This window comes from Pan troglodytes, chromosome 1 (assembly GCF_028858775.2).
Source record: "Pan troglodytes isolate AG18354 chromosome 1, NHGRI_mPanTro3-v2.0_pri, whole genome shotgun sequence".
In the NCBI taxonomy this organism is placed as follows: domain Eukaryota; kingdom Metazoa; phylum Chordata; class Mammalia; order Primates; family Hominidae; genus Pan; species Pan troglodytes.
This window is the reverse complement of record NC_072398.2, coordinates 159948677-159975138: the sequence shown is the minus strand read 5'-3', so window position 1 is coordinate 159975138 and position 26462 is coordinate 159948677. Positions and strand designations below refer to the sequence as shown.

General features: G+C 41.3%; 1 protein-coding gene across 6 annotated transcripts in view; it reads right to left on the bottom strand.

The window, feature by feature from the left end:
* The window catches only part of PTGER3 (prostaglandin E receptor 3), a 211343-nt gene extending 186485 nt beyond the window's left edge, over window positions 1–24858 (bottom strand). For all 6 annotated transcript variants that reach the window (XM_054667303.2, XM_003308145.6, XM_063800395.1 and 3 more), the window contains exon 1: window positions 11033–24858. In XM_054667303.2, the coding sequence (XP_054523278.1) occupies window positions 11033–11929 (897 nt within the window). In that variant the 5' untranslated portion in view covers window positions 11930–24858. The remainder of the gene's footprint in view (window positions 1–11032) is intronic.
* Window positions 24859–26462: the final 1604 nt, after the last annotated feature.

The window sequence follows — 26462 nt, the reverse complement described above, 5'->3', positions numbered from 1 at the left end:
GCACATCTGGTTCAATATTTTCCGTGGTGCATCTGCACAGATCCACTGCTGCTTCCCCTCTCTCACCGATTCTAGGCCAAGCTACTTCCCACTCCTCTTTTAAAGCAACATTTAAGGAAGAAGGCTTTTCTTTATATTAATGTCTCTACATCTCCATCTGTCCTCAGTACTCAAGGGCTCTGATGCTCTACCCATCTAATCCATTAGGCAACCTTAAGTGGTCTTAAAACATGAAGCAGATCAAATCATTCCCCTACAGCTTTCAGTTGTTTTTCATTGTACTTGTGGTAGAAATCTAAACTCCCAAACAAAAATGACAAGGTTGTGAATTATCTGGCCCTGCCTCCCTCCCTAGCTGGCCTTGCAGGCAATCTCTTTTTTACTCACTCTAATCCATCCATCTGGCCTTCTTTCAGTTCCTCCAATGCTTCCAGTGTATTCCTGCACTGACACCTTCACATACTGCTCTTTCTTCCTTGAAGTCTTATCTTGTAAGACTCATCATAAATGACCTTTTTCCCAGAGATGCCCTCCCTAATCCCAATGCATCAGTAGGAGATCTTCCTTGACACTCTCTCAAAGTACCTTTCTCTTGCCTTCATAAAGTGCTCGTTTTTGATGTATAAAAAGGTATGCCAGCATCCATCTGCACTTCTCTGGTCAAGTGGGCAGAACAAACTACATTGGAGCAGAAGTTTCAGAAAATTACTTATTCTGGTAAATTTGGAATCATTAGCTTTACACAGGGGAAATTGTGTGGTATACCAAAGGAAAACCCACACAACACTCTGTGGTCACTTGGGAAGAGGTAGATGGTGCTTAAGGGGCCCAGGGACTTCTGGTCAAAGAGGAGATCAAGAAACTGAACCTCTTCTCTCAAGATTTGAAGCCAAAAAACTTGGAGCAGAGTGGATTTGGCCACATTCACTACAGGGAAAAGACATACAAGCCTTAAAAGAAAACTTAGAGAAAGGGAAAAACTGGGTGTGGTGGTGCACAACTAATAGTACAACTATGCAGAGGCTGAGGCTGGAGGATCACTTGAGCCCAACAGTTCAAGGCTGCAGTGAGCTATGATCACACCACTGTACTATGGCCTGGGTGACAGAGCAAGACCCTATCTCAAAATAAAATAAATTAATTAAAAATAAAAAATAAAAGAAAGGGGCCAGGCGCAGTGGTTCACACCTGTAATCCCAGCCCTTTGGGAGGCCGAGGTGGGCGGATCACAAGGTCAGGAGATCGAGACCATCCTGGCTAACACGGTGAAACCCCGTCTCTACCAAAAATACAAAAATTAGCCGGGCGTGGTGGTGGGCGCCTGTAGTCCCAGCTATTGGGGAGGCTGAGGCAGGAGAATGGCATGAACCCAGGAGGCGGAGCTTGCAGTGAGCCGAGATCGTGCTACTGTACTCCAGCCTGGGCGACAGAGCGAGACTTTGTCTCAAAAAAAAAAAAAAAGAAAGGGAAAGACACATTTCTCAGGAGATAATCTGAGTACCACCCAGAGACTAATGATCCCAGAGGTAAGGCTGATTCTAGAGCAGCATGTGGCCTGAGGTCAGCAGCCCTTTGAGTCCATGTACTCACTCTGGCAGTGTTTGTGCTCTGGAGAATTGCGGCTGAGCATTACAGCTGGAGTCACAGGTGTGAATTAATGTGCTCCCTAATTATGGAGTCCAAGCACAGACCCAGTACAGTTGGGGCCAAGCGTGTTCCATTAGGGCCATCATGCTGCACTGGACCAGCCGTGTCCTGCCCACATGAGGCCAATCTCATGTGTGGTAGTAAGGGCAACCAGAGTAAGACCTATCCGACTAGTTACATTGGCTTATTGGAACGATTGATTATCTACTGTCTGTCTACCTTAGTAGACTGAAAGCTACATGAAGGAAGATAGCACTCCATTTAGCTTACCATCGAGGCTACCACGTAGAGCTGCACAGATTGCATACTGCTCAACTCCAAAGATTGTCATTGTCTTACAATATAATGTGAATAGCACTCTCTCGAGCAACGTAACTGCTCAACCTGTATAGCTAAATGAATCCGTGCTGACCACCACTGTATTACCAGAGTGATGAGAGTGGCAGGCACATAACAAGCTCTCAATAAATATTTATAGAATCACTGGATAAAAGAATGTGTGATCTATTTTGTCCATTTGCATACATTTCTATGCTTTTTCCTAATAAGTTTTTACGTATTTTCCCCCATATATCTGAAATAGTATGTCCAATAGGGACGATTTAATCTATTTAGAGCTACAGGAAGTGAGAACTGAAAGGAGGATTAGAGTCGTTAATCGTTTTATCTTACCAGTTAGAAAAGGAAAGTCCGGCAAGATAAAGTGACTTAGATCACACGGCAAGGCCATGACCAGATCCAGGTCTCTTGCCATCCAGTGCCTTGTTCTCTCTGTGGCACTCACTTGCTTCTTTAATAACTTTCTTCTGTTCTTCTTATGAAGCAGAGAGGAGTCCTCACAAGTCGCGGGTCACTTAATCACTGAAGCTACTCTGTGGCTGAGGAGCTGGTTGTTGAGGCATTCTTCTATTTGGGGAAATATGAAAGTGTGTGATCTGCCAGGAGCTCTGACCAAAATAAGGTTGTTGGTAGCAAGATGTTACCAGTGAAATTTCATACATCAAACAGCAATTAGTGCTCCACTTTACTGTCTTGTGAATTTCTCAGAATGAATCTTATCTTTTACAATCACTCTTTCATCATTTTCAACATTAATCACACACTTCTTTTTTCCAAATTTTTATGAATCACAACAGCAGCATATTCTCAACCATAGAAAATGACATTTATTATGTGTTCAGAAAGAGAGACAAAAAGATATACAAATCAAATTTACTCTCAGGATATAACAAAAAATTAGTGGAAAGTATATGTTTTAAATTACACTTAATATTTGGGGACCAATTATTGCTTGAAATAAACAGGCTTCCAGTTCCAACATGGCCTTTTGTTTTTGTATTACCAAGATTTTTTAAACAGTAATGGTATCTGGTGGAGAATTTATCTTGTATTTATATTGCACAACTTTTGCCTAAATTAGTAGGCATTTTCTTTTTTCTAAAATAAAGTGCGAATACTCAAGCCTCCTCTTCCATTTCTGCTACCATTTTTCATTTTAGATCGATGATCCTTCAAATATCTATCATAAAATTAGTTCACTAGAATAATATTTGGATTTTAAGTAAGCACCCACATAAGTCACTGAAATGTCCTCCTTATAAATGTGGTCCCAGAGAATATCTGGAAAGGCCACTGGATAGGAAAATAACACATTGTGCTATTTGCAGGCCGCAAATAACATTAATGTGTTGTCAGGACCTGGTCAAATTGTGTGAAGCAGTTTACAACTCTATGATTCACACACTTTGGTCTGACTTAAGGCTTGTGTAAATTCAATTCTGGGCTGTCAGTCAGCAGCACAGGTTCTGTTCAGTCCCAACATTTCTAATTGCCTGTGAAAAGATGAAGACAACTGAGGGAGAGACTCTCTCAAGAAGTTTGCAGAATGACTTGATCCTAGACAACAGTTAGATGCACAATTAGTTCAACTCAAGATTCCATTGAGAATAGGTTTGTGCACATATAGGATAACAGGAAGACGACCCTGTCTGGAAAGAGCTCACATGAGAGGCTGTGGGTGCTAGCAAGACCCACATTTAACTCCAACACAGAGGAATGACTGTTCAGGTGGGGAGGGGAACTGTTCACTGCAGATAAGTCCTCCCCTTCTCAGGGCCATCGAGCAGAAAAGAGCATTCCAGACCTGTGACAGAGATCTTCAGGACACAAGGTACTAGCTCTTCCCTCAGGTATAACGGAAAGGGGAAATGGGATCAGTGTGTTTTGGAGTTAGAGAGCTAACTAGAAGCTGTAAAAGGGAACAGATTACAGGGCTGAGAGAATGCAGAGGAGGGATGGTGGCAGGGGGAGGGAAGGAGGGATGAATTACAATACCTTATAAAAATTTAGGCACCCTGTAATCCCAGCACTTTGGGAGGCTGAGGTGGATGGATCATGAGGTCAGGAGATAGAGACCATACTGGCTAATGCAGTGAAACCCTGTCTCTACTAAAAATACAAAAAAATTAGCCAGGCATGGTGGTGGGCGCCTGTAGTCCCAGCTACTCGGGAGGCTGAGGCAGGAGAATGGCATGAACCCGGGAGGCAGAGCTTGCAGTGAGCGGAGATTGCGCCACTGCACTCCAGCCTGGGTGACAGAGCGAGACTCTGTCTCAAAAAAAAAAAAAAAAAGAAAAGAAAAAAAGAAAGAAAAATTAGGCACAGTTGATTTACCATTTTTCTTTCTGTTTCTGAAAGTTGCATTCTCCACCACATTTTTTCCCCAGTGAACTATAACTAATCAAGCTGTGAAACACTACTTGCCTCCTTTCTCCAGTTTGCTAGGAGAAAGGTCTATCTCAACACAAGAGTCAACACTACTATCCAGTAAAACATCACAGTGGTATTCCTCATATGGAAGGAATATTCCCAGCTTGCTAAAAGGACTCAGTAATAAAGTATTTTCATAGTACTGTATACTACCCCATTATTTTCACATATGTTAATCTGTTGGTTTTCATTATAACACTGTGAAATGAGCTGGGTAGGCATTTTTATTTCAGAAAGAAAGAGAGAGAGAGAAAGAAAGAAAGAGAGAGAGGGAGGGAGGAAGGGAAGAAAGAAAGAAAGAAAGAAAGAAAGAAAGAAAGAAAGAAAGAAAGAAAGAAAGAAAGAAAAAGAAAGAGAAAGAGAGAAAGAAAAAAAGAAAGAAAGAAAAGAGAGAGGAGGGGAGGGAAGGGAAGGGAAGGGAAAGGAAAGGAAAGGAAGGGAAGGGTTCATAAAGTTATCAAGTGAATTGTCTAAGGCCAAAAGTAATTGCTTATTTACATGGGGCCAGACCCTGTCTTCTGATTTGGTTGCTCAAGTATTCAGTCAAGGCCAGCGCGGTGGCTCGTGCCTGTAATGCCACAGCACTTTGGGAGGCAGAGGCGAGAGGATCACAGGAGGACAGGAGTTTGAGACCAAACTGCCCAACATGGTGAAATCCCGTCTCTAGTAAAAAAAAAAATACAAAAATTAGCAGGGCATGTGGTGGTGCATGCCTGTAACCCCAGCTACTCGGGAGGCTGAGGCACGAGAATCACTTGAACCCAGGAGGCAGAAGTTGCAGTGAGCCCGAGATCATGCCAATGCACTCCAGCCTAGGCAACAGCGAGACTTTGTCTCAAAAGAAAAAAAAAAGTATTCAGTCAATAAGCACGTATTGGGCAGACCTTATGTGGCAAGTAATTATGATAGTTCCTAGGAAAAAATAATGTGCAAGACACACACTGTACTTGACCTTAGCAGAACTAAAAGAACAGAAAGACAATAAACCAATGTCTCCAATGAAGTGTGACTCAGACTGTGAAAGGGAAATGCGGGGTATCATGAGATCAGGGCACCCAATCACGGCCTAGAGAGGATGAAGGAAGGCTTCGCTAGAAAATGGCTTCTAACTTGAGATCTTAGCCAATCCAAGAGAGGTGGGTGCTTGGCAGATATTGCTGAATGGCTGAGGGGTAAAGTGGCAGTGAAAAATGGAGAAAGAAGTGTTCTGTGTAAAGAGAGCAGGGTGCAGGAATTCACAGAGAGTTCCCATGTTGTATGTATCTCAGTCATATGCTGCCCAAATGTCATTTCTGTATAAGAATCAATTACAGATGTTCCTCAACTTACAACAGGGTTACGTCTGGGTAAATTCACTGTCAGTTGAAAATGTTGTAAGTTGAATATATTGTAAGATCAAAGATGCGTTTAATACGTTTAATACACCTAACATACTGAACATCATAGCTTAGCCTTGCCTATCTTAAACATGCTCAGAACACTTACATTAGCCTACAGGTGGGCAAAATCATCTGGCAACACAGTCCACTGTGGAGTATTGGTTGCTTACCTTGTGTTTGCGTGGCTGACTGGGAGCTGTGCATGCATCACCAAAGAGTATCATACTGCATATCACTAGCTCAATAAAAGATCGCCATTCCAAATTCCAAGTACAGTTTCTACTGAATGTGCATTCCTTTCACACCATCATGAAGTTGGAAAAGCATAGGTCGGAAACTGTCTGTACCAAGTTTACAGTAAAATGTTGCCATATACTTAGGGGACAAGATATAAGAGGAACCCCCCCCCAAAATGAGGCTCCTTCATTGGTTACCATCTTTATGAAAGTTGGAATTTTCTAGGGAAAAGGAGGACTTGAGAGATTGTCTAATGATTCTCAAGAAGCACAGTTGGCAAGAGTTGAAATACAAACTTCCTTCCTTTTTGTAAAGCAATTGGAAAAAATGGGATAGTAAGAATTTGACATGTTACAGTTGTAGATCTTAGTGTTGTGAGGCATGAATGCGATAAATGCGGAACACTGGCAGGTTGCAAAAATGTTACGCAGATGTACAGCGTTTTAGGGGGGACTTCCCTGCATTTCTTTCCTGCAATGCAAGGGCAGAACCAAAAACTGAAACTTAGCACCCAGTATCCCTCACCTACCACTCCTCTGCACCCTCAGATGAATCATAGTCTGTTACAGATGCCTGTGGTGCATATTCCTGAGTGTTAGTCCCAGAAAACTAAACCTATGGAAACTTTTATAATTTAGTTGTTGACCTTCACAGCTTGTTCAAAAGAGAAGGGCCAGTGACTCGCAATTATATTACAAACTTCAGACCATGTGAATTTCTTCAAAGATGATGGCTTAAGAAGTGTTTAATTCTTGGCTCTTTCTGATAAACTCAAAAGAGTGAAGTCCTCATCTTGTCATTCAGGGACTAACCCTCTAAATTTGTTTTCTTGAACATTTTTAAAACATCATTCCCATTGATCTAGTGTGCACCCTTTGTTCTCATTGGGCTGGGTTTTGGGACACACTTGCTCTCAGTCATGAAGTCATGAAGTGAGGTTATGCCAATTCATCTTCCTGGAAATCTCCTCTGGCAAATTCAGACTGACTTTTTTCTGAGAGCCAAAGGCATTAATTACATCCTATCTTGTATTATAATTCTTTAAATATTTCACTCATAAATGTGGAAGTTCTGCTTTTCTGAACAGATTATAACATTAATCAGTTTTATAATCATAGAATATTTTGTTGACCTTCACACCTTTTTCAAAAGAGAAAAATTATAGAATATTTTTCCTACAATGTGGATTCATATGTTTAATCACTTTCTCTGAAGCAACATCCTGAATATGTCAGAAAGTTAGAGGCAGAAGAGATTAGCAATTGAATAATACTTTTATATGCTATAAAACAACATTATTTCTGAAAATAATTCATCATACATATCTACCACATGTGGCATATTAAAGGCAAATTTCGCTTGTCAAAATACATCAGTGACTCCTTAACTAAAATGAAAAAAAATCACAACTACATTGTGAAATATCTTCTTGAACTGAAACATCTCTGTATTTGTGGATACTGAGCAGGGAATTCAGTGGTTCAAGATTAAAGGCAAAAGTTTCTAAGGCTGCTTTTATCCAGTTCCAAGATTGATGATGAGAAACTGTTTGTTGCTCATACCTCACTTTTCACGATGTTCATAGCTGGCTTTATATTTACTGTTTTTGAGATAGCTTACAGTATTAGCCACATTCTACCTGTTTGGGAGTGCCAAGTTATAAAAGTACAAAATGTACTCATAGCTTCCTTTGAACAAAATCCTAAGGTTATTCCCATTTCTGGAAATTCAGCTATCAGGTCAAACAACTGAGCTATGGTGAGCATCATTCATAAAATATAAAACATAAAATAATGATAAAAATCAAATAGATTGCATTTCTGGATCAACTGGCTGATTGCAACAGAATGACAATATGATGCCTTACATAAGCAGTAACTAAAAACTGTAGATCATCTATCATGGTGACATAATTTCCCACTGTACTCTCTTAATTTCACATTTTATATTGTATTTTGCAAAATTTCTGAGAAAAAGAAAAAGGAAACAAAGCTTTTGTTTAAGGATACATAAACCTCTATTTAAGTATTTATGTAGCGTGAACTTGTAGCTGTTGGGACATTTTCTTATTATGGCGTTTCTGTCCTACCAAGTTTTCCTGCAGTAACAACTGAATATTTATTATAGTCATAATAGTCTTCCAGGATATATTCAGGGTCCTTTCAAGCAAGAAGTTTGGACAATTAGAATAGTATCCTACACCCAACTTAACAAATGCTAGCAGGAAACCTATATTACACTCATAGTTAGAAAAAACAGCGTTAATCTCTCATTTTAACACTAATATGCTGAAAATTCAATTCACTAAATTCTAGTGTTTTTATTCTTACAATTCTCTATTAAGAAAGCAGCTTTGCCAGTTTCTTTTCTTTGTAGTAATTCCAACTTTTTACAGTAAATCTTTTTGAAGACATTTGGAGTTTTTTTTTTGTTTGTTTTTTGTTTTTTGGTTTTTAGAGGGAGTCTTGCTCTGTCACCCGTGCTGGAGTGCAGTGGCGTGATCTCGGCTCACAGCAACCTCTGTCTCCCCAGCCTAAGTAATTCTCCTGCATCAGCCTCCCGAGTAACTGAGATTACAGGCGCATGCCACCATGCCCCGCTAATTTTTGTATTTTTAGTAGAGGCAGGGTTTGGCCATGTTGGAATGCTGGTCTCGAACTGCTGACCTCAAATGATCCACTCACCTCGGCCTCCCAAAGTGCTGGGATTACAGGCGTGAGCCACTGCGCCCAGCCAATGGAACCATTTTCTTTAAAAAGTTCTCATTTCTCCTAGGCTGGGCACGGTGGCTCACGCCTGTAATCCCAGCACTTTGGGTGGCCGAGGTGGGCGGATCACCTCAGGTCAGGAGTTCGAGACCAGCCTGGCCAACATGGTGAAACCCCATCTCTACTAAAAATACAAAAATTAGCCAGGTGTGGTGGCGGGCGCCTGTAATCCCAGTGACTCCAAAGGCTGAGGCAGTAGAATCACTTGCACCTGGGAGGTGGAGGCTGCAGAGAGCTGAGATCTCACCACTGCACTCCAGCCTGGAGTTTTTTTTTTTGAGACAGAGTATCAAAAAAAAAAAAAATTCTCCTTTTTGATATGATCACATGTTGAATTTATTTTGTTTAATGTTTTTATAATTGAATTAATAAAGTGCCGAGTAAAATGCTATACATCAATAAGTATTATCCAAATGAAAATAAACTGAAATTAAGTAAGACTAGTTTCAAATGCAGTCTTTCTTGAAAGAGTGAGTTTGGCCATCCTAAATTACAGTTTTCAAGATTGATCTACTTTCTTTCTGAGGCCACCATACTTTTGGTACCAGAATTAAAGTGTCTAAATCAAAAACACACTACATGGCTTCGCTTTGACTTAAAAACAAAATGCACAAACAATAAATTATAAGTCTGATTAACTGTATGGGTATTTTGTTCAATTGATTTAACTGCATTTTTTCCCCCTAGGATATAAATCATGTGATACAGCAAACTCAAAGATGTGGGACTCAAATGACACTTGTGAAAAACTGATACCCTGTTTGCCTTTAAAGTTATATTAATTACCACACTTTAGTAAAGCGTTTACTATTTAGAACTCTTTCTTCCTTCCTAGTTGGCCACCTGTACACTCCATTCCTCAGCCATAAAAGTAAATACTGTATATCTAAAACTGGTGCTGGTTTTGATAAGCCATAGTGATGACATCAGCCTGAGTTCCAACTCCTGGAATAAAGAACTGTGACCATACAGCGACTTGTGGGCAGTTAGGTCTCAGCATAACACTCCTTGTCCCCTCATGTCACTGATTGGAGCCAAGGTTTGTGCTCCAATCTACTAAACCAGGTTAAAGAAATTACATTTCTATTTTCAAATGCAAGGGATTTAAAAGTATACATGGCGCACAAAAAACTCAACGTACTTAATGCCTAATGCCACTGAACTGTACACATAATAATGGTTAAAATACTGAATTGTATGTAATATATTTTACCATAATTAGGAAAGAAAAAAAACTGCGTTCACGTGTTTCAAAGGTTTTCCACAACTGTATAATACATATAGTTGGTTATACCTTTGTAACAGTGACCATATCGCTCTTTCTGCAACATCTATTAACCCAGACACCCCAGGGCCTAAGTAAGCATCCATTCTTCACGAATTAGTAAACAGCACTTACACACGGATATTTCTAGCTAAAAGTAACACAGACAAAAAAACCTCAAAAATATCATGTAAGGGCAGGTGTTAGGCAAAGAGCCTCTGCAAACATCCCTTGCTCCTCTGCATTGCTCTGGTGTGAGGAGCTAGGACATGGAGAAACCTCTACCTCCTATCTCAGGATTAGCGAACCCTGCTTGAGTGCTACAAGGGTAAGTAAATGCTGGCCTGAAGAAGCTGCTGAGCTTCCGGATCCCACTGACTGTCGTTCGGGCACTTCCTAGCGGGTCAAGCACCATGGCGAAGGGCTGAGGAGGCAACTCGTATCTTTCATTCTCCTGCCTCATCAAGAATGAACCTTGAAGGCACCCATAGGTCGCGCAGTGTTTCAGAAGCTGCAGGAGGGCTGTGACTGTATGGGGTTGCAGACTAAAAATCTTATTAACGTGAAAGAGGAATTTGAAATTAAAAAAAAAAAACCCACAATATCAGGCTGCAGTTATCATAGCAATTCTGCTTTTAATGCACTCAGGACAAACTTCTAGCTCTGCATATATGTCATTTCAATGACACATCCTGTCTCCTCCCCGACTAGAATGTGAGCAGCCCTGTGATCTCTATGTGCTCATAAACAGTGCCTAATGCGAATCCTGGCTCTTGGAAGGCGCTCAGCTAGTAAGTGAGGAGCTCAGCTCTGAAGCTGTAACCAAGACCGCGCGGGCAGGAGGAAAGGACACTTCAGCGCTCTGCGGTTGCAAACACACCCCTGCAGGTGCTGCCACTTAGCAAAGTCTTAGGTTCCCGCTTACTCGCACACGCATCCTGACTTCCCCCAACCCTGGAACTACCTACCAGTAGCGGAGACCAGCAGACCGACAGCACGCACATGATCCCCATGAGCTGAATGGCCGTCTCGGTCGTGATGCGGCCCCACTGGGCACTGGACTGAGATGCCGTGGCCTTGGCCCGGCAGCGGGACACCAGGGCCTTAATGGTGGCCAGGTTGCAGGAAAAGGTGACTGTCAGCGCCAAGAGCCCCAGGAAGGCAAAGGCAGAGGCGAAGAAAAGGTTGCCCCAGTTATGCGAAGAGCTAGTCCCGTTGCCCCCTCGCCCGGTGCTGATGAAGCACCACGTCCCGGGCCACTGGACGGTGTACTGGCCCACGCCCAGCACCGGCAGCAGGGCGAAGGCGAGCACGGCCAGCCACACGCCGAGCAGCACAGCGCGGGTGGCACGCGTCTTCATGTGGCTCGCATACCAGTGCGGCGCCCTGATGGCCAGCGCCCGCTCGACGGCCATGGCGCTGGCGATGAACAACGAGGAGAGCCCGAAAACAGTCATGGTCAGCCCGAAAAAGGTGCAGAGCCGCCCCGACGGGTCGATGTGCTCCCAACGCTGCTTGGACAGGTACACGACGATGACGACCGGGGTGGTGAGAAGCTGCCCGACCAGGTCGGTGAGCGCCAGCCAGCCGATGCACAGCAGGAAGGACTTCTTGCGCTTGCTCTCCCGGCGCCGGTAGCTGCGCGACACGAGCAGCATGGCCAGTGCGTTGCCCACGAAACCAGTGAGCAGCATGGTGATCGGGAAGGCCACGGACACCGATCCGCAATCCTCGCCAGACCCTGGAGGGCGCGTGAGGTTGCCCCGCGCCTCGGCGGAACGCTCGGGCGCCCACATGCCTGTGTAGGAGTGGTTGAGGCGGGTGCAGAAGGGGGCATCCCCTCCGTAGCCCCGGGTCTCCTTCATGTTGGCTTCGAGGTGAGGAGGGGATGGCGTCCAGAGAGCCGCAGCGGGAGGGGGCAGACGCGGCGCGGGCGGCGGCGGAGGTCGGCGTCTACCGCGGCTGGGGCTGGGCTGCCCCCCATGGTGCGGGGCGCAGCCGCCGCCCTACTCCGCTGCTGGGACCGCGGCCGCGGCGGCGCCAGGGCTCACTGGCCCGGGAGGGAGCCACGCCTTCCTCTCTGGGAAACCTCTGGTGGCGAGGCGCGCGGAGGTGCCGAGTCCCCTTTATAAGGCCGAGGGGGCGGGGCGCCCGTGGGTGTGGACAGAACCGAGGTGGGAGGAGGGTGCAAAGCAACTGAGCGCCTCTCTTGGCTGTTGCCTATCCTGATCGCCTGGGTTGGGAAGTCCCAGACGGGCTCCTCTGAAACGCCCTGCTCCTGGCCGGACCGGGAGCCCACTGGGGGCCTCCTCCAGTTCTCCGCTAAAGTGTCGGTGGACCGCAAGCAGCTAATAAGTAGCACTGGACTTGCGGACCCCAGGCAAACTGCCGAGGCGCACCTGAGCGCTCGTCCTCCTGCTTCTTCAACCACAAACGCTCCTACAGGGACGGGATCCTTCTCCTGAAGTCCTTTAGTAACTCTGGTAAAGTGAAAATCGCCTGTCCTTAAGCAGTCCACACAAGCCTTTGCATAGCTGATCGTTAACTTTTTTCCTTTCTGCTTTGTGACTCTAGAGTGATTATAAAAAGGCCAAGGTGTCCTGTCCCCTGGGGTGCCGCTGAAAACTATAAAATTACTAGACAGTGCCTGTAGACTTAAGGGAATAGACACAGGGAAACAAATACATCGGATGGTTGAATTCCAAGACCAAGAAATCCCAACTACTACCCCTCGCCTAATCCTGCCCGTTCCCCTCCCCACCACCCAACAAAAAGGTCAGCTATGGCAAAAGTGGCTACAGGAAGGTGGCATCAATTTGCATATCTGAGGTAGTGAAATCAACTGCTCCCAGCCTATGGGAGTGAGAGGGGAGCAGAAGAGAAAGGTATTCCTTACAAAGCCTCCAACCATCCTTCTTATCTTCATACAATAAGAACTAGAAAAGGTATTTAGATGTTATGAAGGCCTTAATCTATATGGAAACTTTGCCTTTGAAATAATAAACATTGAATGAAAATAGGCATACTTGCTTGCCTCGTAACATCTTTCAGTAAGCCAATATTTTATGTACTTCTCACAAGCATTTTCTCATTTTATCACAGAAATCCTCCAAGGTACTATTGCTATTATTATTTCCCTTAAAGGTGGGGTAACTGAGGCCCCATGAAGTTAAAGAATGTTCCTGAAGTCTCTCAGCAATTCTCAAGTCCCATCTTATTTGAAGCATGTATTCCTGACATGGGTCCCATAACTGCTCTCAGCAGATGAATATTAACGGTGAGATCATCTTCCCCTAATCTTGGGAAAGTCTTGTGTTTTTTGCTTTTTGCCTTTTTACACTGTCTAAGAGACGAAAAGATTTTTAAAAATAATTGCAAAGTTCATTTTTCCTCATATTTAAGAAATTAGACTTAATCATATAGCACTCTAAAGACCATTATTTTGATTGACACAGATCGACTTTCAGAACAAGCCCAATCAGTTTTGCCTTTCCTAGCTTAGCTGATGTTCTGTATGGGTGTTCTTAACTTTTAAATTACTGTTAAGAGGTAAGAATGGGATATGTCCCTCTGCATGCTTTCTTTATGTGCTGTTGTCTTGATTCTGTATGAGAGTTTGAAAAAATATCACTATAACATTATATGTTTTTTAAAGAAGGAAAAGCAAGAATGCAACTTAAACTCCATTTTAATAAGATGCATTAATCACAACATGAATTTCATTTTGTGTTTTGCTGTCATTTAAAAATGTTTTGCACTTTTGCGTTTTACTGACTAAAATGTCACGTTTACAATGGGAACAACAGCTAGGAAGGGTGAAATGGTTTGATTCTAAAATCTTCCGTAAACTTTTGTCTTATTATTTTGAATTAATCTCCAACCTGTATTTGGGATAGTATTTTTCTAGCCTAATATCATTTGAAAATAAAATAATATTTGAGGTTATTCTTAGACAAAGCTTTATCCAAAGCATTTGGATGAAAGTGGCTATCAAGTTTATACCATCTACAGTTAGTAAAATTCTAGTGTAATTCAATATTTAAAATTTAAGACCATATCACCATTCACACAGCAAAGGAAGCAAGGCTTATCTTTTTCCAGTTACATCAAAAACTATTCTCATTTTTATTCACAAATATTTGACTTCTTTGAAACTTTTACTTCTCCCACTGAAGTGCTTGCTGTAGCCAATTGGACTTGATAAGCATGGTAAGCGTCGGGGCATGTATTAGTAAAGAATTGTTAGCCTCTCACTAACCTCTATGCCAATGAACAAAATGTGTTGCATTTCAGATAATTTGGGTAACATTTCTCTTCTTTCAGCATTTTGCTTCATCCTATATTGTCTGCCTTTGGCTATTCACCTTGTAAACCAGTGACTGTGAGGTTTTGTGGAGTAACAGTGTGAAGCTGGCAGTTGGATTCTGGTTGGTACTTTCTGGTCAGTTACTACGGATATAGTGTGAATTGTGTTGGTCTGAAACAACACCACCCTCTAGTGACCAAAAGGCTAATAACATGCTTTATGCTGTTTTAAAGAGAATTTCCATAGGGCCAATGGATGCTTTGCTTAGGGAATCTCTGATTTCTTTCCTAGAGATCTACTTATCAGTACATAATTGTGGTCACTTTGTTTTCCTTTGAGGTTATAAATTGGCAACTTTGTTTAACAGTCAATAAACCAGTAGAGGATTAAACTGAAAGACCAGATATTCATTTTTTTAAAATTTAAAGTATATATTCACCTATTATGTTTTCAATGAAATTCTAACCTGGACATGTTTTAAATTCACAGATTACTTAATTGTACCCTACAGCTTAAAATGTATAATGTATGTCAATATTTAGCTAGTGATGATGAATTTATTTTGCTATTTACTTCTATTAAACATCTATTTAAAAATCTTAAATATGGATACAAAATAAGATTAATAATGAGTCACATGATCAGCCCTTGATTGCCTCACTATGGATGGAAAATATCTGAAAGTCTTTCTTCATGGAGCCAACCAGTAATTTTAGTTTATATTTTAGTCATTCATTCATTCAATAACCATTCATTGAGCACCCAATCTATGTCAGACACTGTTTCAGTCATTAGGGATACAAAAGCAATACATAACAGTGCCTATATTCATGGGGTTTATATTTTAGTGCAAAATTACTGATTCTAAGTGCCAAATAACAGAAGAAACACTGATCCCATGGCTTTTGTCTTCTCAGAATGATTGTCATGGAAGTACAGTGCAATGTAGACTTAACATTTAAACATCAATCAATGTAATTACTGTATCGAAATAAAGGCAATGCCTAGAAGTCTTTGCTAGATCAAAGAGTCCCTTGCTATGAATGCCTTTTCTCCTGTCTTTTCTTCCTATTCTTTACATGCCTGTTTTTTTTTTAATTGAAAACTGGACATTGTAATATATTGTAATGACTCTAGAGTCTACCGGGTTTTTTTCCCTGAGTATTATCTATTTTATGTTTGTTTGTTCTGTTTGACAGTTAACTTGTCCGGATTCAAACTGCCAATATTGCCTCCCATGGGGCATGCTGCTCTTGGTATCTCTGCTTCATTCTCATGGTTTTCCATGCTCTTTTAGCTTGGCTTCCTAGAGATTGATTTCCCTATGCCTGTGTAATTTGCTGGTCAGTTAGCAATGGAGATCACCTTCTGTGTGGGTTCCTTGATTCTAGGGATTCTCCTCCTATTTGCAGCTACTCTGCCAGCTTAGGGCTATTCCCTGACATTTAAAGTTTCTGAAGCTTCAGCTTTCTCCCACCCAAAGTACACACAGCACAGGGAGGAATACATCCCCTTAAGTAAAGCATCAAAGTAATCAAAGTAGATGTATTCTTGAATAATGGTTTTTGTTTTTTGTTTTTTGTTTTTTTAGACGGAGTCTCACTCTGTCATCCAGGTTGGATGCAGTGGTGCAATCTTGGCTCACTGCAAGCGCCGCTTCCCAGATTCTCGCCATTCTCCTGCCTCAGCCTCCCAAGTAGCTGGGACTACAGGCGCCCACCACCACGCCTGGCTAATTTTTTGTATTTTTAGTAGAGACAGGGTTTCACCATGTTAGCCAGGATGGTCTCGATTTCCTAACCTCATGATCCTCCCACTTTGACCTCCCAAAGTGCTGGGACTAGATTTCTATCTGGTCTTTGCTTGCTTTTTCCTCAGGCTTCATGTGGTCTCCTTCACTCATGCAGAGTTTGTTGTGAGACATGAATTTGGGTAGTTCTATCTCATTTCTTCTCTGGTTCTCATTACCAAGATTTCCTACTTAAATTTGCAGTGGCTTTTCAAGCCTTAACTCCAGTCTCTGGAACTTTTTGCCAGTAAGGCTATGATTTTTTTTTTTCTACCAGTATTTCCCATAGCCATAGTCATGAAGAATGGGCAGGATCCTCGATCCCAAAAACCAGTAAGTCATAATTTTTACTCCTTTCATTTGCAGGTCTTTTTTTCTCTTCTATGATTTCTGTATGCTTTTGAATGCCTTCCAATGCAATAGTTTAATAAAATTCAAATACCTGTTTTTACAAATTTAACTATATTTTACTATTGTTATATGCAGGGCAGCGCGATACTGGCATAAAGATAGGCATGCTATGGTTTGAATGTGTCTTCTCCAAAATTCGTGTTGAAACTTAATGGCTACTATGATGGTATTAAGAGGTGACGCCTTTAAGAGGTGGTTGGGCTATGAGGACATCTCTTGAGGGAATGGGATTAGCTGCTCTTACAAAAGGGCTGACAGAGGGAGTTTGGTCCCTTTCTTGTCATCCTGACATGTGAGGACAGGGCAAGAAGGCCTTCACCAGAGACCAGATGATGGCGCCTTGCTTTTGAACATCCCCAACATCCAAAACATTGAGAAATAAATTTATATTCTTTATAAATTACCCAGTTGTAGTACTGTTATAGTAGCACAAAACAAACTAAGACACTGATCTATAGATCAATGAGAGTATTATAGAGAGCATCATATATACACATATAGAGATATAGATATGTGTACACATATGCAGACATTCAACAGATTTTTGTCAAAAGTGTTAAGGTGATTCAAGAGAACAGTCTTTTTAACAAGTGGTGCTGGAAAAACTAGATAGCTGTATGGATATAAAAATGAACATAGACCTTACACCACAAAACAAAATAGATAATAGACTTAAATGTACCTGTTAAAACTATAAACCTCTGAGATTAAAAGAGGATTTTTCCTTGTGACATCTTTTTTCCTCTATCATTACTGCAAGTACTCCTACAGCTTTGTTGTTGCTGTTGTTGTATTGAACAACGTGTGATTATCTCTTTTAGTTAGTAGGCACAGAAATTCTATTTTGTTTGTTCGTTTTAAAGAGACAGTCTCACTCTGTCACCCACGCTAATGTGGCCTAACAGTGATGGACGGAGTGGGGAAACCCAACAAGGTTGCTTTGTACAATTCCCCTTCCCCTGGGTATGGGGCAGGACCCCTCGGGAATGAGGGGTTTTCCAGGGAGAAGGGACAGAGTGACCTTGCTAGGTTTTATGGCTATGTTTGGGAGAGAGGAGTTCTAGTTTCTATGACCTGCCTTGGGGAAAACAAATTCTGGTTTCTGTGACTCACTTTGTGGGAGAAAAGGGCACAGGAACCAGGAGGGAAGGACAAAGACTAGGCTTCTGAGATCTTCCAGTCTCCTCTGGGTCAGAGTAGTCCACATGCCAAAGGGGCCATACTTTGGGGTTTAATGAGCCCTGACAGCAGGTCCTTGCAGATTTCACAGGCAACCTGTGATCTAAGTAATTGGCTTTCAGTCCCCCAATTTCAGAGGACTTTAGCAAAGCCTGGTTGAAATGGCCAAGTGTTAGAAGAATCTCTTCAAAGTTGAAATTCATCAAGTTCTTCAGCTGAGGGTGGAAGAATCCCAGATGTAAGGTTAGCAAGAGTTAGGACTTCTGGAGTCTTCCCCGCATGCCCTGGCTCTTGAGTATCAACAGGCCAGAAGCTCACAGTATCTGATCCTCCTGTGGCTCAGCAGGGATGCTTTAGAGCAGCATGTTTGGAATGAAACTGGCACACTTAATCAAGCCTCAAGGGCCGTTTGAAGTCATGCGTGGCCCACACTGGCCTCATGGGAACACAGGTGCTCCATGATCCAATAGGTTCAGGACTAGGTGGGGGGAAACTCCAACCCTGAAAACATCCCCCTGCTGTCTAGACCAGCCTGCCCCATGGCCAAGGGCAGTGAGAACCCCGGCCACCCCTTGGGTTGCACCCCTGCCAGTGCTAGAATTTTGCCCATCCTGGGCAGAAAAGCTCCGCATTTGGCTAAGGACATAACTGGAAAGAAATGCCCACGTTTTTCACTGTGGGGCATGAAAATACAGGGAGGCGGGAGCCTGATGTGTCTGCGGCCACCCAGCTGGAGGCGGATGGGCTGCGCTTCTCAAATTGCTTTGAGGAACGTTCTTTTAGTGGGGAGGGAGTGCCTTTCCTGAAGAAGTCCTTGGGATGGACATGCTGATCCTGAATGAGTCTTAAGAAGTACAGGTTTCCCAAGACCCGGAGAAGACAGCAAGCCTGTGTTCCCAGCCAGCGCTAGTGGCAGCTGGGTTCCGGGCAGGTGGAGCCGACGTGGTCTGGAGCCCGCAGCCACACTCTGGCACCTCCTCAGGCGGTTTTCAAGGGTGGGTTCCAGCCAGGCAAGTCCTACGCACTCCTGCCTAGGTGGCATGGCCACGGGAAGGACAGCCTCAGGAGGTGGATGGACAAGGACCCTCCTTGCCTGCTCCCTACAGGCTGTGTGCTGCAGGCCACTTTCAATGACCTACGTTCCCAAAACCATCAGGTCCCAACTTTGCTGGCACACGGTGTCAACTGGGGTGTCCCGCGGGGTGGGTGAGGGGTGCCAGGGACTCCTCTGGCCTTGTCACCCAGACCCCCACCCCTGTCCTTAGGGTCCCTGCACTCAGCGGCTGTTCTGGGGCCAGGCACTCTGGACCCCACGTGGTGCACATGCCGGAGCCCAATTCACTCGAGTCTGCGGGAACTGATGCTGCTGAAGACACCACTGTTCTCACAAGCATCTCTGCTTGTGGATTCTTCTCAGCGCCAATGTAGCACCTGCTATGATTTTTTTTTCTTTTCTGTTTTAGAGATGGGGGTCTTGCTCTGTTACAGCCCAGGCTGGAGTGCAGTGGCACAATAACGGCTCACTTGACCGCTCGGGTTTGAGCCATCCTCCCATTTCAGCCTCCTGAGTAGCTAGGTCCACAGGCACGGCGCCACCACGGCTGGCCTGAATTTTCTTTAATGGTTTGGAGTTCCCATCAAACTAAACGCTAATCAAAGGATAGCATTATACAGTATGTGAAATTATAACACTAATACATGTGAGATAGGGCTGGCTGCTGTGAGAAAATCTGGCCAGTCTGGGAAGCATTAATAGGACTCACCTTGTTTTCCTTTCTCAGGTACTTCTCCACAGCCTTACATTCAATGTACTGAAAAATGCTGCTTGATACATTTTGTCTAGTTCGTTACAGGTTGAAGGGTAAATCTTGGCCTGAAGCAGAAGTCCTCTGCTCTTTTTTTCTCTGAATTACGTTTGATCTGCCAGTATTTTCCTGTATTCTTGAAAGTTTAATTGACTTAATTTTCTCTAATGTAGGCTTTCAAAGTCACACAACTCCAAGCACTGCTTTAGCTCAATCTCACAGGTGTTGACAAATTGTATTTTCTTTTTTCTTTCTTTTTTTATTTTTTGAGGCAGAGTCTCGCTCTGTCACAGAGGCTGGAGTGCAATGGTGCGACCTCGGCTCACTGAAATCTCCGCCTCCCAGGTTCAAGGGATTCTCTTGCCTCAGCCTCCCGAGTAGCTGGGACTACAGCGGGTGCCACCACGCCTGGCTTTTTTGTATTTTTAGTAGAGACGGGGTTTCACCATGTTAGCCACGATGGTCTTCATCTCCTGACCTCGTGATCCATCCGCCTCGCCTCTCAAAGTGCAGGGATTACAGGCGTGAGCCACAGCACCTGGCCTGATAAATTGTATTTTCATTCAAAAAAAATCCCACTATTTGCTGACCCATGGGGATGTTTAATTCCAAACTTTTACTTTCCCCATTCTCTTATTTCCAAACTGAAAATACACATTACAAATACACAATTGGCTTTGTCAATTTATCTTAACCCTGTCTGATACTCTGGATTAATTGGTGTATAATCCACCTCTAGGTACGAGAGTTTAACTGGCTTGCTGTTTTGTCATTCTTTACCTCTTAAAAAACTAATTTGTATTAATCATTTTCATTACTCCCTTTTTCCCCACTACTTGTTATACCTTTATTATTCTTAGTGGTTATGGAGATTAAAATATGGTTCCATAATTTATTAGAGTCTACTTAAATAGTACTTTTACCATTTACTGAGGAATGAATCTCACAACAGCTCAAATTACCTACTTCCACTTTTGAATTTCCACATTTTAAACTTCTTAAAACACTATTGGTCTGTCATGTAGTTACCCTAAAATTTACTGTTTTGATCATATAAATTTGTAATAACTTTAATTTGCTTAAGTAAGACTTCTTACCATTCCCTTCCCATCCAGTAGGGTTCTTTCTGATCTACTCTCCAAGCAGTGGCCAATTTGTATTAAAACTAGGTCACTTCAAACTGTTTACTATTTTCCAACTGTTCTTCGCATACCATGTAAATTCCCTTCTATGGCTTACAAGGTTTGTATGACAGGTCCTCTAACTCTACAACTCTGTCTTAGACCATTTTTTTCCCAAGCCATTTACTGGCTTCTCATCATATCCAGGAGCAGACTTAGCCCCGCGGCACTTAACTCTTAAAAATTCAATTACCAAGTACAATTTGCCTGACCCCAAGGTCTTATACTTACTGTCCTAAGAGTAGTTTTATACACCAACCCCTTTTATATCCTTCACAGTAGCAATCGGAATTGTTCTCCTTGCTTCAATCAAGGTATCTCACATTAGTTCACTACCTAGCATGCAGTAACGTAATTCATTAGTATGTTTAAATGTTCATACTGTGAATATTCTAATTTTTCAGATACTCTCAAATTACCCTCTAAAAGGCCCGTGCTAACTTATCCTCTAATTAAAAAAATTAAGGATTTTACAAAAATAGATCATACTGATTCAAATAGCCCCAGCAAATATAATCAAAAGGGCACTAAGCAATGATACCAGAATGCAGTGGTGCTTAAAATGCATGTTCAATGTTTAATATTGTGTTAAATATGTCTTTGGAGTCCTTGAATAAGACTTTCTTTTGCATCTACATTAACAGATGAATAGTCTCCAAATGTAGAGAAAACATAGTGTAGGTTTGCTAATTTCCAATGGCTTCACCAAAATTACAGGTTAAACATTTTGTGTCTCTCTTATCAGTCATCAGTGCTTCAAAATGTAGTTTTTCACGGTCAGGTACCTGCCTTAGACTTTATGATACGCAATACTTTATGGGAGGCCTGAATTTAAACACATTTTCATTATCACTAATATGAGGAAAAAACACAAAACATTATTTTTATTATTCTTTCTTCCTTCTTAGCGCTCTTCTATCCTAAGATTTTAGTGCCACAGGTACTATGGGTGCAGCCTGAGAATACTGAGGTAGTTTCTTCTGGTAGAATTAACTACATTCTCCTTAACCTTTCCCTTTTTGTGATTCTAAGGAATCAATAATAAGGAACAGGAGACATAATTGTGAGTGTGATATAGGGCAACACAATCTTGTGTCACAGTTGCTGATACCACATTAAAATTCTTAGGCTCTAATACATTATTCAAATTATAAGAATACAGATAATTTGTTTTCCCTGATCAGAATTCTGATACATGGAAATAATTGCTGAAAAAGCAACATTTTTGACAGGTTCACAGTCAACAGCTAGATTAGAGGTAACAGTGTCACTAAGAGTTAATACGAGGATAGACCATAATTAACTGGATTTGCTTCATCCAAACTGAACACTTCCATTTTAGTTTTGACTTTTAGGTGTTTTCACAGAAATAGCTCATTTACAGTTAGTGTTATGTATATAAGCCAAAATAAATGTCCAAACAATTTATCAGTAAAAATCTACTGGTCTAGTTATCAAGCAATAATGTATTTTATATTTTCTTGTTTGAAAGCTTTTTAACTATACTTATAAAATTCGGTTCTACCTAGTACATGATATGCCTGTTGGTAGTATTTTAACCTAACAAAACATTTTGAACTCTATCATCTGCTCCTCCAAGTTAGGTAAATTACTTTTTGATTTGGTGCTTATTTTGCCAATGATGCACCCCAATGCACTTACTTCAGGATCATACATTTATAGGGAACTCAATTTACCAATCCATAGTGAAGTTCCTTAGGTTAATATTTTTGCAGAGGATCACACAGCATGTTAGGAAGAAAGCCAATAGTTGACCCCAAGTCTTATTTCCAGCATAGTAATTTTTTGTGCTTCTGTCCTTGGTGATATACAAATAATCTAATTTCAAAATGTATGCCAGTGAGGCTGCTCTTTCTCAACCTATCTTAGTTGTGTGTAATAAAATATAAGTTGGCATACTTTAAGTAGAAAATTGAGGACAATAAGGTTTATTTACATGTTCTACCCTCTATTGAAGGATGGCTGGACAGATAACTTCAAAGTTTTTTCAGCTTATGAAGAAATGGCCTTCTTGGACTTAAGAAACAGAAAAAAGCTGGGCATGGTGGTTCACGCCTATAATCCCCGCACTTTGGGAGGCTGGAGGAGGATCACTTAAGGTTAGGAGTTTAAGACCAGCCTGGCCAACATAGTGAGACCCTGTCTCTAAAATAAATATTTAAAAAGAAAAAAGAAAAGTTTCTCCTACAATGGTCTTACAAAGCTTTAATTTCACAATAAAAACTCCTTTCACAATCAAAGAATGCTTTCCAGCGAAGAACATTTATTCTATCAGTAATGAGGAAAAAATACAACTGATCAAAACCTCTTTGAGAAAGGTAACAGATATTAATTGACCCTCATCAAACATTTGAGTGCTTGCTATGACGACAAACACTATGCTAAGGGAGAGGGATACTGGGGAAGAAGAAACTTTTAGGAGTTTCACCCAATTCCCATTGAAAGGGAAGAGGCATCAGGGATGGCATCCTAGTGTTCTGAATTGAGTCATGAAAGCTAAATGAAAAAAGAAATGGTAGTGGGGTATGTGTAGGGTATCCCAGGTATAAGAAACTTGTACTAAGATGAAAGCCTATTAGTAGTTCAGCATAGTTAACTTAGCTAGTGTATAGGTTCTGTGCACCTAAGTAGGTTAGAATTGGGAGGTGAGGGTAGTGTGAGTCCTGGAAAAAACCCCTGAACTTTTTACTATATGCATAAGGATTGTAGTTTAATTCTGAAAGCCATGAAAAGGCACTGAAAGGGTTTAAACAAAGAAATAACATGAAATGAAATGCTCGTTAGTTAAGAGCATTCTAGCATCAGTGATGAAGTGATCAATGCTTGGTGAAAAAAATTCATTTAGCAAATATTACTGAAATCCTACTAAATGCCAAATGACCATTTAGGAAGAAACTACAATATCCTAGCCCACAAATCAAAGCAGTGGTAGTGTTCACAAAAAGGAAATCTAAGAGGATTATCAAGTACTGATAATGATGTTTATCAATATGAAATACAACATGAGATACAGGTTTGGTGAATAGAGGATTTAGGAAGAATTTAAATACACTAAAATTGGCTGTCTGACATGTGAAGGGAGATACAGGCCAGGCGTAGTGGCTCACACCTATAATCCTAGCACTTTGGGAGGCCAAGACAGGAAGACTGCTTGAGTCCAGGAATTCGAGACCAGCCTGTGCAACACCGCAAGACCCATCGTGACAAAAAGAAAAAAAATAAAGGGAGATACACAGGAGGCAGCTAGATACATGGATCTGGTGCTCTAGAAAGAGTAAGTGGGAAATAGGCATCTGAGAATATATACACACACATGCATATATATATATGTATTATATATAATGTATATATAAACATATATGTATAAACAAATATATGTATATATAAACATATATACACATATCTATGTGCATGTGTGTGTATATATGAGAAATATCTGTAAACATGGAGAAGGGATAAAAACTGCCAATATTTGCTGCATACATATATGCTACATTATTTATAATAATTCCCACAAGGTAGAAACGGTCATTTTCATTTTATAGGTGTTAACAACTTAGGCATAAAGAATGTCTCGAGTCACTCAGTTACCATTAACTAAATTGAAGTCAGTGGAAGAACCAGATAGTAACCAAATATCAGTCACAACTCTACCACTGCATCACACCCATTAAAGTAAACTTTAGTTCCTATTACTTTTAGGTGGGAGGTACTTAGCCTTTGTGATAACCTCACCAATAACAGGTCACAGATGTTTCATTTTAGGGTAGGTGCAAAATCCCACTGTTCTGTGTTCAACACTTAAGCTATTCAAATTATCAATATTCTGTAGTCAGTATTCACTGTGGTCCAGTTTAATTCCAACAGCATATTACGAAGTTCCCTGTCCTTCTCCGAGGTTTCCCACAGCCATGGTATTTTTAGTTCCCTAAAAACATCAAATCTTCAGTGTTGCAAAGAGAATAACCTTAGCTTGCCTTATTCATCTATAAATTTATCCTTCAAGACTGCAAGTCAACTCATTAAGAGTTTGCCTCTTTATTCGGGCAAAACTGTTCCTATTTTATTGGAGGCTTTATCTCTAACCTGAAGAACAACAGGCCCTCTATATTCATGAGTTCTGTATCCAGCATCCATGGATTCAACAACTGCAAATTAAAAATATTCAGGGGAAAAGAAAACCCTACAAAGTCCCAAAGACAATACTTGAATTTGCCACATGGTGTTATGCTGAATCTACATGAAGTAATGTATGGCACTGTATTAGGGTTACTCTAGAGATGATTTAAAGTATATGAGAGGATATACATAGGTTACATGCAAATACCATGCTGTTTTACATAAGGAACGCGAGCACCCTTGAAATTTTGTTATCTGTGGGTGATCCTGGAACCAATTCCCCACAGACACTTAAGTACAACTGTATTTTATAAGAGCTTTTCTCGCACTAAATTGAGGTTAAGGGGAGGAGTTGTCCTATGCATTTTTAGCTTCAAATTTAGGTATTTTTCTTTGAAAAAAATTGTGTAGCTTTCCTCAAAATCTTTTTAGATACATTTTAATCTGCATTGAAGTATTTCAAATTTACCAAGTTAATGTTAACATTTTTCTTATCCCAGCACCTTTTATTTTGCTAAACAAATATTTAAGAACTATTACTACATGTTTATTATTTATATCTGTGTGTAATGTTACAACACCCTTATTCAAGCAGCCAGGTAGTTCGATGTGGCTGAGGGAAAAAAAAAAAACCATTAAATGTTTACTGCTCACTCTCAATGACTACAAATTTGGCTGTAATGCAATCTGGACCCATCCCTCCTCATACTGTAATTAACTGTGGAGGCTCTCATTTAATATTGAAGGCACCCCCCACCGCCTTGTCATGGCTCTAGACCCCATGTTTTCTCCTATTTGATACCTCTCCATAAATTCTTCCCTCCCTCTCTCCATCTACTTTCCCCTCTAACAGAGAATAAAGGCTTGTCAAAGGTCACAAAAGCCAATATGAAAAATAAGTAACAAGTATAAAATAAATATAACTGAGTATATATATAAAAGAAATGGAGACAAATCTTTCTTATAGAAAAATTCCAAATACTGTGTAGATACCTAACCCCAAAAGGATATGGAACTTAATTCCCCCGTCTTATCATGATGATGGACTACACTTAGTATAACCTGATTTGAAAGAGTAACAGTAGGTAAAAGGAGAAACAGTAACTGCAATGGTGAATCAGGGCAAACCCTACCTTAACCAAATGACGAATGTTAACATTCCCAGTGAAGTCACAGGGTTATGATGTACCCTGCACAGGAAGTGACAAGACACTTTTCCTCTGTGTAGGAAGTGACAAGAAAGACACTTTTCCTCTGTGGTATTCTCTGCAAAACCCCATAATCCCAGTCTAATCGTGAGAAAAACCAGTCAAATACAGAATGCAGCGGTGGATATTCTAGAGGATACCTGGCTAGTACTCTCTTAAGATTGTCAAAATCATCAAAAATGATGAAAGAATGAAAAACTGTCATAGAGGAGAATAGAGCAGGAAGGTATTAGTAGTACAAGATGGTACTCTAGATTATGGAATATCTTAAGGGGAAAAATGATAACATTCAAGTAAAATCTGTAATGTAATTAATAGTAACATACCAACGTTGGTTTTGGTTTTGAGAAATATACACACATGGCAATTTAAGATGCTA